This window comes from Primulina tabacum, chromosome 6, assembly GCF_025594145.1.
Source record: "Primulina tabacum isolate GXHZ01 chromosome 6, ASM2559414v2, whole genome shotgun sequence".
Classification (NCBI taxonomy): domain Eukaryota; kingdom Viridiplantae; phylum Streptophyta; class Magnoliopsida; order Lamiales; family Gesneriaceae; genus Primulina; species Primulina tabacum.
Window position 1 is genome coordinate 12,480,367 of NC_134555.1, and position 13,156 is coordinate 12,493,522.

Here is a 13,156-nt window from a genome sequence, read left to right on the forward strand (position 1 = left end):
CAAGATGAAATGTCAACCAATGATACTCAACCAAAACTGAATATGAGCAAAGAAAAATACATTCACTTTGTCAAATCAGTTATGGTACAAGAAAAATCGAAGCCAAGTAAACTGGTTGAAAAGCCAACTGAAAGTATGAACAAGGGCAAAAGATATGGTATTGGTTATAGCCCAAAAGTGGTAACTGATTCATGTAGTCAGTCACCAAAAAGCTTTTACAAAAACTATTCGAATGGCTATTCCAATTACTATAACTGCAAGACAGTTCAGAAAAGATATAGACTGAACAATCAGTTGAATAAAGCTAAAACTTATATTGTATCATCCATACACTACACAAGCACACAAACGCCGAGAAAAACCATTTGGAATACAGCTACTGGAAAGTCTGTTAAACTAATTCAGGTATGGGTTCCTAAGGGACTAATCAGTTCAGGACCCAAATAGATATGGGTACCAAATTATATTATGTGTGTGACTGCAGGTAACAGGTACAAACAAGAACTTAATATGGTATTTGGACAGTGGATGCTCGCGACATATGACAGGAGATGCAAGTGTGCTATCTCAACTGATCAAATACAGTGGTCCAAATATCATTTTCGGGGACAATTCCAAAGGTAGAACTGTGGGTAAGGGTAAGCTTATCCATAGTAATTTTACTTTTAAAGATGTTCTACTAGTAGAAAACCTGAAGTATAACTTGATCAGCATCAGTCAATTATGCGACAGTGGATTTTCAGTACATTTTGACAAAAACTCATGCTCAGTTAAAACTTCAACTAATGAAATCATACTAACTAGCAAGCGTTGTGGAAACACATATAAAGTCAGTTGGAATGATCAAACTAATGTACCAGTTTGTTTTATTGCTTCCAAATCATCTAAAAACTGGTTGTGGCACAAGAGACTAAGTCACCTAAATTTTAAATCCATTGCCTATCTGAGTAAACATGAACTTGTAACTGATTTGCCCAAAATAGAATTTTCAAAAGAAAAACTTTGCTCAGCATGTCAGTTTGGAAAACAAGTAAAATCGTCTTTTAAAAACAAGGGCTGTAAATCTTCATCCCGATGCTTAGAACTATTGCACATGGATCTCTTTGGTCCTATACCAGTCATGAGTTTAGGGGGAATGAAATACACCTTGGTGATTGTTGATGATTTTTCAAGATTTACTTGGGTTATCTTTCTCAAATCAAAAGACCAAACTGCTGCACAACTGATCAAGATTTTCAAAAGACTTTTAAATGAAAAATCAGTTGGAATTGATCGAATCAAATCAGATCGAGGAACTGAATTTATCAATCAAACTCTTTCAAATTTTCTAGAAAATGCTGGAATCAAGCACGAGCTCTCAGCAGCTAGAACTCCTCAGCAAAATGGTGTAGCCGAGAGAAGAAATCGGACACTTAAAGAAGCTGCTAGAACAATGCTTGCTGATTCTAGTATTTCTCAAAGGTTTTGGGCAGAGGCAGTAAACACTGCGTGTTATACTCAGAACAGATCAATGATTAATAAGAATCATATGAAAACACCATATGAGATCTGGCATGGAAGAAAAAATATAATCACTTATTTCAAAATATTCGGGTGCAGATGTTTTATCCTTGATAATGGTAAAAATTATTTAAAAGCATTTGATGCTAAATCTGCAGAGGGAATATTTCTTGGATACTCATCAGTTAGTATAGCTTACATAGTCTTTAACAAGAAAACCCTAAATGTTGAAGAATCTGCTCATGTTGACTTCGATGAAACTGAACTAACTAATAAGCCAACTGATCAAGTTGAGCTAGTTGATCGACTGACAGATATCAGTTTGGAGGATGATAATGAAGAAGACAATCATATTAATCAAAACACTCTTCAAACACCCGAACCAGAAGTGTCAGATCAATCAACTGAACCAGAAGCCATTCTTATTGATCAGTTGATAGAGCAAACTGATGATATTCAGTTACCAGCTGAAGAAATTGCCGACACAACAAATACTGAGTACAGATGGAGAAAATCACACCCACCTGAATTGGTAATAGGAAATCCATCTGATCCAGTAAGAACTCGCAATCAAATGCTAAATCTATTTATCTATTCAGCTTTTGTTTCACAAATAGAACCAAAGAAAACTGATGGAGCTCTTGCTGATCCTAACTGGGTAAATGCAATGCAAGAAGAGCTAAATCAGTTTACTCATAACAATGTCTGGAACTTAGTTCCAAGACCAATTTCAAAAACTGTCATAGGTACAAAATGGGTTTTCAGGAACAAACTAAACGAAGATGGTTCGGTTGGACGCAACAAAGCAAGATTAGTAGCACAAGGATACATACAAGAAGAAGGAATTGACTATGATGAGACATATGCTCCAGTTGCAAGACTGGAAGCAATCAGAATGTTTCTGGCCTATGCATCATACAAGAATTTCAAGGTCTTTCAGATGGACGTAAAAAGTGCATTCCTAAATGGCCAATTGCAAGAAGAAGTATATGTTGAACAACCCCCTGGTTTTGTAAATCACATCTTTCTTGATCATGTTTATCATTTGAACAAAGCATTATATGGTCTTAAACAAGCTACCAGAGCTTGGTACGAAACTCTTTCAAAATTTCTAACTGATCATGATTTTTCTGTTGGATCAGTTGATAAGACCTTGTTCAAATTTACTAAGAATAATCACATTTTATTAGTTCAAATTTATGTTGATGATATCATATTTGGGTCAACTAACCCCAAATTATGCGAGAAATTTGCTAAGTTGATGCAGGAAAAGTTCGAAATGAGCATGATGGGTGAACTGACATTCTTCCTTGGACTGCAAGTGAAGCAACTGGAGACTGGCATATTCATCAGTCAGACTAAATATACAAAGGAGCTGCTGAAGAAATTTGGCATGGAATCATGTTCAGCTGCAAATACTCCCATGAGCTCATCAGTTAAATTGGACACTGATCAAGGGGGAATATCAGTTGATGCGACACTATACCGAGGTTTAATTGGGTCATTATTATACCTAACTGCCAGTCGCCCTGATATTGTATTTGCTCTGTGTATGTGTGCTAGATTTCAAGCAAATCCTAAGCAATCACATTTCTCAGCTGCTAAAAGAATTTTGAGATATCTTAAGGGCACCCAAAATGTTGGGTTATGGTATTCTAAAGACTCTACTTTCAATTTAGTTGGATATTCAGATGCAGATTATGCAGGATGTAAGCTTGATCGAAAAAGTACAAGTGGATCTTGTCAGTTTCTAGGAGACAGACTGATCTCTTGGTTCAGCAAGAAGCAGACATCTATAGCTACCTCAACAACTGAAGCAGAATACCTTGCTGCTGGTAGTTGCTGTGCACAACTGATCTAGATCCAGCAACAACTGAAAGATTATGGAGTAATTACAAATAATTCGCCCATATTTTGTGACAACACGAGTACAATTGCCATCACTTATAATCCAGTTCTCCACTCAAGGACAAAGAATATAGATGTCAGACACCACTTCATCAGAGATCATGCTTTGAAGAAGGACATTAGACTGGAGTATATATCAACTGAACAACAAGCAGCAGACATCTTTACCAAACCATTACCCGAGACTAAGTTTTCTTACTTTCGCAATATTCTTGGTTTAATTGATTTGTCTTAAAATTATTACTAATGTTGCTTTCACTAATAGAATTATCTGCAGAAAATAAGAACACAACAAATTGAAAATAATAATTCATTAAGAATACCACCGTTCCCAGTTTACAGCAGAAATCATAGAACCAATTGTATCTAGCCAATCCCTAACCCAATCATTCATCTTATAAATTCGAATTCTAGAAAATGCCCTAGCTTTAGAAATCTTATCAACCACATGCCACTCTTTCCATAACATAGCCTCCAACAAACATTTGTCCTCAATCAAATCTGTAACATGCCTAACTTCAAAACGTTCAAGATACTTTCTTGCTGTTGCTTCCTGAGCAAAAGTAGGAATCGCACCACTTCTACTCACTCTCTGCAACTCATGAATCTTAAACCATGTTGACATCACCTTTTTGAAAACATATTCCTCCATCCTTCTCTTCATCTCTTCTAAACGTGGATTCGATTGTTCAGTAACATGAACGTGTGTACTGCTGCATGCATCAGAGTCACTTGAATCCGACATTTTGAACTGTTGTTGTCTCACATTCTATCATCTTATTTATAGACAGATAAAATTTGAACGACAAAGAAACTGAAGAGACTCTAGTCAACCGAAGCGTTTTTCTCATTTACCGAGGCCTCTCAACTATCAGTTGTTCATTGTCAACTGATATCAGTCTACCATTTACAACTCAACAATTAACTGATTTCAATTCTTAATCAACTCATATCAGTTAGTCTTTCATCAATTCATTTGTTTATAATCATAATTTATTATTTGCAGGAAAAAGAAAAACAAAGATAAGCCAAAATAAATACTTCATTCAACAATAAATATTTGCCTGAATTACATTTTCATATTTTTCCTCTATATCATCTATCCACATTCTCAACCAAACAGATAGAGCTGAGGAAGATGTTTTGCAAAAGCTGTGAGAAGAAGCTATGCGATTAAGGAGCTCCAGTTCCTTTTGAAGCATCAGCTGATAGATATGACCTTTTTTGAAGACGTCCACCCACACAGCTATGTTCAAGTGCTCCCGCACTTCTCTCAACTCTGCCATCAGCTTGGGAGAAGTAGCCTCTCCAGAATTATACAGGAACTCTAGCTCCTGTAACCTTTCCCAGTAGGGAATACTCTCATAGAAGACTTCGTCTTCTATGGCAGTCTTCCTAGCTTCCAGAGAAAATGGCGAAGCACTCGAGCTACTCGCATATGCCATTCTTTAGTTTTGAATATTTTTCATCAATATAACTGAAAATAACCGTGTTATGTCTATTTATAGCAAAATATCAAGGAAGCTGAAGAGTCGTCAACATTTCAGCAGACCGATAATCTTTCTAATCTTTGAATTTATTCGATTTAATTATCTTATGCACTAATTAAGGGGCAATAATGGTTTTAATAGGTTAACTGAGAAGACAAATGTTAGTAAATTCTTAAACTGAAAGGACACAGTTTTTCAACTGATCTTTCAGTTGGGAATTGCACTAATCTTCTCATATAAGTTAACTGATTAAAACGAATTATATTCCAAATCAAGTGACGTGACTGTCTACTATCTAATGATGAATCCTATTTTGAAAACGTGGAAGCATTTGAACCATTTAAATTGTACACACGTTTATAGCACACGTACACACATTTTTACTCAAATTTTTAATGGACTGACACGTGTCCCGAATTTAAACAGTCACGAACAACTGTACTAAGCCCTCTTCAATTCAGTTTTTCTTCTTACGCGTACAATCAGTTTCTAAGAGAATACTAATTCCAGAGCTCTCGTTTACAAATTGCAGATCATTTTATCTATCAAAATGGCGAATCAAATTCCCGCTTACATGCTGGATGCAATGGCTATCAACTTTGGATCAATTCTATCTTTTGGCGACACTAATGTCAAGAACGTTTTTAAAAAACTTGAAACTGCTGGGTTAAGGACATTCTTGGGACAATCATCACAAGAGATCTACCCCAAAGAACTTCAGGAAATCTACTCTAACGGTACGATCAATTCTGATGGAAACATCGCTTTTACTATCAATGGTCAGCTGCTGACCATTTCAGAGAATTCCTTTGGAGAAATCTTTTCTTTACCATTTGATGGACTAGCACACTTATTTGATGTTAAGACATCTGACATTGAAAAGATGCAAACCTCACTTTCTGCTGAAGGACGGAAAATCTATGTTTTCGACCCAAAGAAAGAACTGAAGCATGAAGTTAAGTTACTTGCTGATATAGTCGCCAAAGGGATTTTGGCGAAAGCTGGATCTTTTGCTGCACTTACTTTGGAAAAATTTCAAGCTATTTCTATCATTATGGCTGAACATAAATTCAACTGGAAGCATCTTATATTCAATACTTTAAAGAATATGTTTCTATCATCCAAACAGTCCAAAGGTTTTGCAGTGCAACTGAGCTATCTGCTGAAAGTGAAGGGGTTAGTGGCAGATAATACAGAAAAATCATCAAAATTCAAAGTCTTTAATGCGAAGAATACTATGCCACCCAAGACAAAATTGGACATCTCTCCTGATCAGTTTGTAAAGATAAAACAGGAGATTGGGATTCAACAGGCGGCTCCTAAATCAATAAAAAAGGCCAAGACATTGGCTCAACTGAAGTCAGCAAAAAGAAAATTAATTGTGGAAGAATCCGATCCAGAGAAAACTCCTTCCCCAAAGATCACCAAGAAACCGAGAACCCAGAGGATTAAACCAATAACTACAGAGGAATCTATTCCTACTGACAAGCCAATATCTTCAGATGCTCAGCAGCCAATTGAAGCAGTCCCTCTGAAGATCATCCCACCAGAAAAATCAATTGGTGCAAAGAAAGAAACAGTTAGGATGAAAGCCCCTCTGATTAATATTACTCGTCCCTCTCCTCTGGCACCTGCCCGACCCAAGGGCATTAGTATTATAGAACGGGTGGACACGAACTGGTCTGGAAATTCCACACATCTTCAGTTCTGACAAAGGCAAGGGAAAATTGACTGAAGAACCAAGGCCATCCAATCCCATTCAAACCCACATTGACCTTGTTTGGGACGAGGTTAATGATTTTGCAGCATCAAAACTTCAACTCTATGATGCTTGGACAGCCTATCGTACACAGATTTTTGCCAAGCAACTAAGAAAACAATCTCAACTGAACAAATTCATCAAGATGGAAGCTTCTGTCCTCAAGATAGTCAAAGCTGTCACTATTGCCCAAGCTATGGAGAGAAAAACATATTTGTTTGATCAGATGAGAGCAAAGAAGTTAACACAAATTATTGACAAACTGAAGGCTAACTACGTTCCAACAAATCCTACTGCCTATGCTAATCATGCGGTGATCACTCAGCTAGACACCGATCTGATGGTATTGCTATCTCAGATAAAGTTTTGGGAAATGGATCAAGAGTTAGTCCTTCATAAAGGAGATTCAGACGATGATGAAAAGGAAATAGTTGAAGAACCTCCCTCAAAGCAGAAAGAGTCATCCTCAGAACAGGCTATTATTCCAACTGAAGAGCCAGTTCAGGATGTGTCTCAATCACCAACTGGTGAACATCAAATGTACACTGAAGCAGAATTATCTTTCGCAAACATTGATGAAATTATTCAGATAGTGGTGCAAGAATCCCAATTGAGTGAACCCATTTATGATAATGTTGATCATCCCGTTGATCAAATCAATCCAGAGGTACCTATCTCTTCAGAAGCACCAGTTCAGCCAGATCCTTCTGCTGAACAGACTATTCCAACTGATGTGCAAATTGATCCCCAAGATCATCCTCTAGAGACACCAATTTTGACTTCATCAGACTCTATTATTCCTCCAGGCAGCTCATCTGCTGATCAACATCCACTTTCTCCACCTCAAGTTCCAGAAGACATTGCTGCAACAATCACTTCAGTTCAGAATGTTGCTGAAACAGTAGCAACTAACCAAGAGTTGGTTATATTTGATCAAACCACAAAGGGACCGAAATTCCCTCATCAGTCACCTCCTCCTCAATCCACAGAAATGGATCTTGTTCTTGAAGAGATCCAAAATATGCAGCACAATATGCAGCAGATAATCACTGACATCAAGAAGATTCAATCTACACAATTATCTCACACTGTCAAATTGGATTCTTCAATCGAATATGACTCTGCAAAACTGAAAGCAATTCAAGCAAACATGGATTCTCTCACCAAAACTGTAGATGAGATGAAGAAAGGTCTAGCTCAAAGCCTATTTACATCTCAGTATATAGTTAGTCAACGAGTTCAATGATTAGAAACTTCTGTTTCTAATAAAATGGAATTGCTGCAGACCTGTTTGCAAACTGCTGTCTCAAGTATCTCAGCAGATGTCAAAATTCTTTCAACTGATGTTCGAAAATTATCTGAGAAGATGGAGTTGTTTGGCAAAAAGGGGGAAGAAATCAAAGGAATGCTAGAACAACAGAAGAAATTCTCGTTTCAGTAGCAGTCTTCACTGTACTCATCAAGTTACTGATTCAGTTGATCAGTTTCTTATTTTATCTACAAAGATTCCAATCAATCGTAAAATTCAGTTGATCAATCTCTTATCTACAAAGGGTTCAATTACTTAATTTTGTCAAACACCATAAAGGGGAAAATTGTTGGAAACTAAATTCTGGAGTTTGACAAACTGATCAACCAACTGAAAATACGAACCAACTGAACTCAACAACTGGACTTAATAACTGAAATCGATTGTCTGATCGGTTGGAAACTGATCAGTTAATACATCCAGCCGAATGCCTTAAAGTTAAGTATCTCTCAGCTGAAGATGTCTCGGGAAAGAACCTTCAACCGACAAAGAGACATAACAGATTACAACTGAATATGAAACGCCGCACCACAACCAAGACTACCTAGAACAACGCATTCCGGCTAAAGCAATTAAGACGCCGCAAACAAAGTCCAAAGAAAAATGAAGTGGAAATCAACGGATACATAGATTCAAATTTATCTCAAGTTACCGTTGGAAAAGAAGCATATAAATATGACAGAAGAGCAGCTGAAAACGATAACGAAGTGAATACTATTCAAAAAGCTTGCTGTCACTCTGTCAAAATCTCAGCTCACCTCTTACTTGATTTATTCGTGGTAGTTAAGGCTACAATTTGAGCTTACAAGCAAGTTGTGATAATCATTGAAATTCGATAGTGCTAAGATCAGTTAAGCACTGAGAACATTCTCTTATACTAAAAGTTTCAGTTTTTGGCAGTGTTAAGTCCAAGCTGAAGTGGGTCAGTACAATTCTTGTATTTGATCAAAGTCTTTTAGTGAATATCCTATCCTTGTGATAGAAGGGGTGACGTAGAAGTAATTGAAATCTCCGAACTTCCAGAAACAACCCTTGCGCATTTTATTTTTGTATTCTATCTTTCAGTCAGTTACCTTCCGCAACTGATTCAGTTTAACTGATTGATATTGATCAACAAGATTCCGAGAATCAGTTTGTCACCAAACTGAACTCAAAATTTGAAAAGATCAATTTTTATTGTGAGTGTTTATACAACCCCTCTTCTAAACACTTTTGATACGTTATGAGGGTATCACTATTTAATTCAGATGCATGGATATAGGCATGGTTCGCGTCTTCTTAATTGCAAAATTTCCAAAATTTGTTCGAATGGAAGTTGAGATATTTATCGTGTATTTACAATGTGTTTTCAAAGCTTGCTAATCTCGAACTTCCGGAAGTTGTTCGAATGAAAGTTGTACATATTTATCTTTAATTTATTATATGTTTTGAACCATTTAATTTGGACGTCAAGCGAAAACTACATCTTAGGGAAGAAAATTTATACACAATAATAAATATATTTTATAGATTTTTAAGATAAAATATAAAGTCATTATTATTATATTATTGATATGTCTTCCTTTTCGATCCTTAGTAGGAAATCTTGACAAGTATGTGTTCATAATTAAAAATGCTAGAGCGGGAAAGCACCAGAATTCTCGACTACTTTAAAGACATGTTAGTCAAATGAGTGATTCTATTTTTTAAATTCAAATTCAAAATAATAAATATGATTTTCCAACTATACAAGTAAATATTTTAACATAGAAAGTTGATTTCCTTCAAAGTAAGTACAATTTCCCCAATTATAGGTCGAACATTTAATATCGTGGTATACAAAGATTATCATTCTTTACACTGAAAAAATCATTAAATGAAGGATTATGCAATTGGATGTTTTGAATCTAAAAAGGCTATAATTTGATTTCAAAAAGTGAACCTAACCATGCTGATTTTATATCACCTGTACTATTAGTTCGACATTCGAATAAATTAGACATTTATTAAATTATTTATTTTAAAAACCCTGTCCTATGTGTAATTGTTAATATTATAAACATCACACCAGTTTTTTGAAATCTCATTGATAAATCACAAAATATAGCTTTTAAGAAAGCTTGTTTCAAACATATATTATAATATATATATATATACACATAAAGATATTGTTACATATATTTATGTGGTAAACAAAAAAAAAACAAGACGAGAAATAAAATGAAAGTAGAATAAAGGAGAAAACGAATGAAATGGGCACTTTTTTCTTTTATATATATTTTCTAATAATTTATATTTATTTTTTCCTACCGTGTAATAATTGAGGAGTAAAGATTTATGATCCGCTTTTCCCATTGCCATCTTCTTCTCCAACACAGTTCTCTCTTCAAATTCAACAGTTTTTCCCATTTTTCTCTCCTTTGCTTTAGGTGTTCCTCCTCCTAACTGTCTCAATTATTCATGTTTTTTACTGTGATTTCTATGTAAAGGAGAAATTTAATGTGCAATTTTTTTTTCTTATCTGCATGTGGGTTTTTGTTTGTAGGAATGGCGTGTGAGCTGGGGGCCTTGAAGAGCGGGCTTGGGACGGAGACGGCGGTGGCGAAGGCGACGCATTTTGTGGATGATGTCTGCGGTGTCAACGGCGTTACAGGGGACGAATTCTTCGTTGACGAGCTTCTGGACTTTTCAAATGGGTCGTTCTCAGAAGGAGAACCGGAGAAGAAAGAACAGGACCAGAAGGAAACAGCGTCTGTTTCTGTAGAAAAAGTAACAACGCCAGAAAAGCTTGTTTTCTCCGGCAATGGCGATTTTGTGTCTCTCCCCTGCAGTGTGCCGGGCGTTGTGGTAGTGCCGAAGCGAATTTTGTGAATTTTAATGTGAAATGAAACATTTTGCGGATGACGAAAACTGAAAATATTGCTCTTTTTTTTTGTAGGCGGAAGGCTTGGAGAGTTTGGAATGGTTATCCCAATTCATTGAGGAGTCGTTTTCCGATTACTCGGTCTCCGGGAAATGGCCTCAGGGTTCTGCGGAGAATCTGTCTACGCCAGCGTCGGTCGCCCAGAAGGCCAGCTGTTTCAGGACTCCGGTTCAGACAAAGGCCCGGACAAAGAGGGCCCGGACCGGAGTGCGCGTCTGGCCTGTCTCGTCCCCTTCCCTGACAGAATCCTCCACCTCATCTTCATCCTCGACCCACTCTACAACGTCGTTTCCACCCCCGAAGCATTTGTTGGGAAAACCGCTGATCAAGAAACATGGAAAGAAACAGGAGGAGCCCTCCGCCGCAGGCGGCCTGGTCTTTCATCCAAGAAGGTGTAGCCACTGTGGGGTAACGAAGACCCCACAGTGGCGGACCGGTCCACTGGGTTCGAAGACTCTGTGCAACGCTTGTGGGGTGAGGTACAAGTCGGGCCGGCTCCTACCTGAGTACCGACCCGCTTGCAGCCCGAATTTCTCCTTGGAGCTGCACTCGAACAACCACCAGAAAGTCTTGGAAATGCGGCGGAAGAAGGAATCGGAGATAGAGGCCGCCGGTCTGCCATCGCCGGTTCAAAGTTTTTGATCCAATTAGCCTTGCCTTGCAGGTAGGAAGAAAAAAAAAAAGGAAACGAGTTTTAATTTTAATTATCATTTCGTATATATAATATATAAATATGAAAATATATAGCATTAGTTGAGAATCGGATGTGACTGTACCCGGTTTAGGTGAGCCGGTGTAGCTATTGTACATTCTTTTTTACGCTGGACAAAATGGTTTGGTGCAGTAGGGGTTACTACTAGCTGGCAACTATTAGTAGTGAACTGAGGATAAAGTTTATAATTATTTCCAAATTTGTTTTATCAAATTCCTAATTAGCTTTTCCTTAAAATGTAATTTTTAATGTCTCGTGTTTAAAATTCAACTAAAAAAATTGTTTTTTAATGATTGTAATTTTTGGTTGTTTCCCTCCCTTGTATTGCATAATCATAATTCATTCGATAAAGGTCCGAATTACTGATAACTTCACACATTAATTTTCAAATTAATTAATGAACTTATCAAATTAGTTGACTAATTAAACTTTCTGATGGATTAATGATTCATCGGTTATCCTTTGAGGAAGAATTTTATATCTTATATCTTGTTGATTTCATAAAATATCATAAGCAAATAAAAAATTTCCAAAGTAAATATATATTATGCACATTATATATATATATATATATATATATATATATATATGTGTGTATATATGCCATGGCGTGGATATTAATTGTGAATGACTGATGATCTAATTAGATTTAGTTTAGATTTACTCTATGCTACATTATAAATTATATCTTACATAAAATGAAACTCTATTTTTTTTGAACAATTAATCTATGAAATTGTCGGTTGAAACGTAAGGAGGGTATTAGGCGGCACGCCACATCTCACATTGGTTGGGTGGGAAATAAATGGTGTTGGCGTGAGGTTTAAACAATTTTAACAAAGATTTTGTTGCAAATGAGTCTTTTTTCCCCCCAATAATCAATATATTTAAATAAATAACTTAACCGAGTATCTTAAATTATGTTTGTTTCCATGATATTTTGAAACGACTATCATCTGAATACACCAATCTGGTTACATGTTTCAATGATACTCACATTTGTATCATGTCCCGTTTATTATTTAATAGTTTTATGGTATAATCTTGAAGGTTTTCTATTCTTTGCTATAAGTTGGATTCTAGAGTTGTTATTTTTTCCTAAAAAAAGATTAAATGATAGATAGATCATAGTATTTGGTGTGACGATGAATTTGTGGATGTTGACATCGACCACATTGGTTTGACTACAATCCAGTGGATTTGGATATACACGAGCAGTGTGGAGAAAGCCGGGTTGGACAATAGGATGCACACTTTTGCAAGCAAGCAAGCAATGAGAAAAACAAGAGAAAATAACGAAGGGGTGATTTCAACATACCCCCAAATATGTGGTATCCTTTGATAATTATTTACTGAATTATCGTTACTTTATTATATTATAACTATGTTCAAACATAAAATATGAAAGAATTGAACATTTTTTAATACAAGAACTGCAGGGAAAGTGAAGGGATTACTCTTTAAGTCTCACCCTATTGGAAGTTGAGTAGGTCTTTCATAAGACGGAGACGGATCAACTATATCTATATTTACATAAAAAGTAATATATTTGATATAAAAAATAATATTTTTTCGT

At 36.2% G+C, this 13,156-nt stretch overlaps 1 protein-coding gene across 2 annotated transcripts; it reads left to right on the top strand.

Annotated features, from left to right (window-relative positions):
- The first annotated feature begins 10,235 nt into the window (after positions 1 to 10,235).
- On the top strand, positions 10,236 to 11,716 carry LOC142549163 (GATA transcription factor 5-like). Of its 2 annotated transcripts, XM_075657978.1 has the most exons (3): positions 10,236 to 10,374; positions 10,491 to 10,792; positions 10,884 to 11,716. In XM_075657978.1, the coding sequence occupies exons 2-3, from the start codon at positions 10,493 to 10,495 to the stop codon at positions 11,508 to 11,510; spliced, it is 927 nt and encodes a 308-aa protein (XP_075514093.1). In that variant the 5' UTR covers positions 10,236 to 10,374; positions 10,491 to 10,492; the 3' UTR covers positions 11,511 to 11,716. The 2 variants fall into 2 exon arrangements, with proteins under 2 accessions (XP_075514093.1, XP_075514091.1); XM_075657976.1 differs by having other exon boundaries at positions 10,252 to 10,792.
- Positions 11,717 to 13,156: the final 1,440 nt, after the last annotated feature.

What these genes read in the sequence shown, in the direction of transcription:
- LOC142549163 (XM_075657976.1), top strand. Translation starts at nt 10,445, where the DNA reads ATGTGCAATTTTTTTTTCTTATCTGCATGTGGGTTTTTGTTTGTAGGA. An exon ending in GCAGTGTGCCGGGCGTTGTG is followed by an intron (nt 10,793 to 10,883) that starts GTAGTGCCGAAG and finishes TTTTTTTTGTAG; the next exon opens with GCGGAAGGCTTGGAGAGTTT.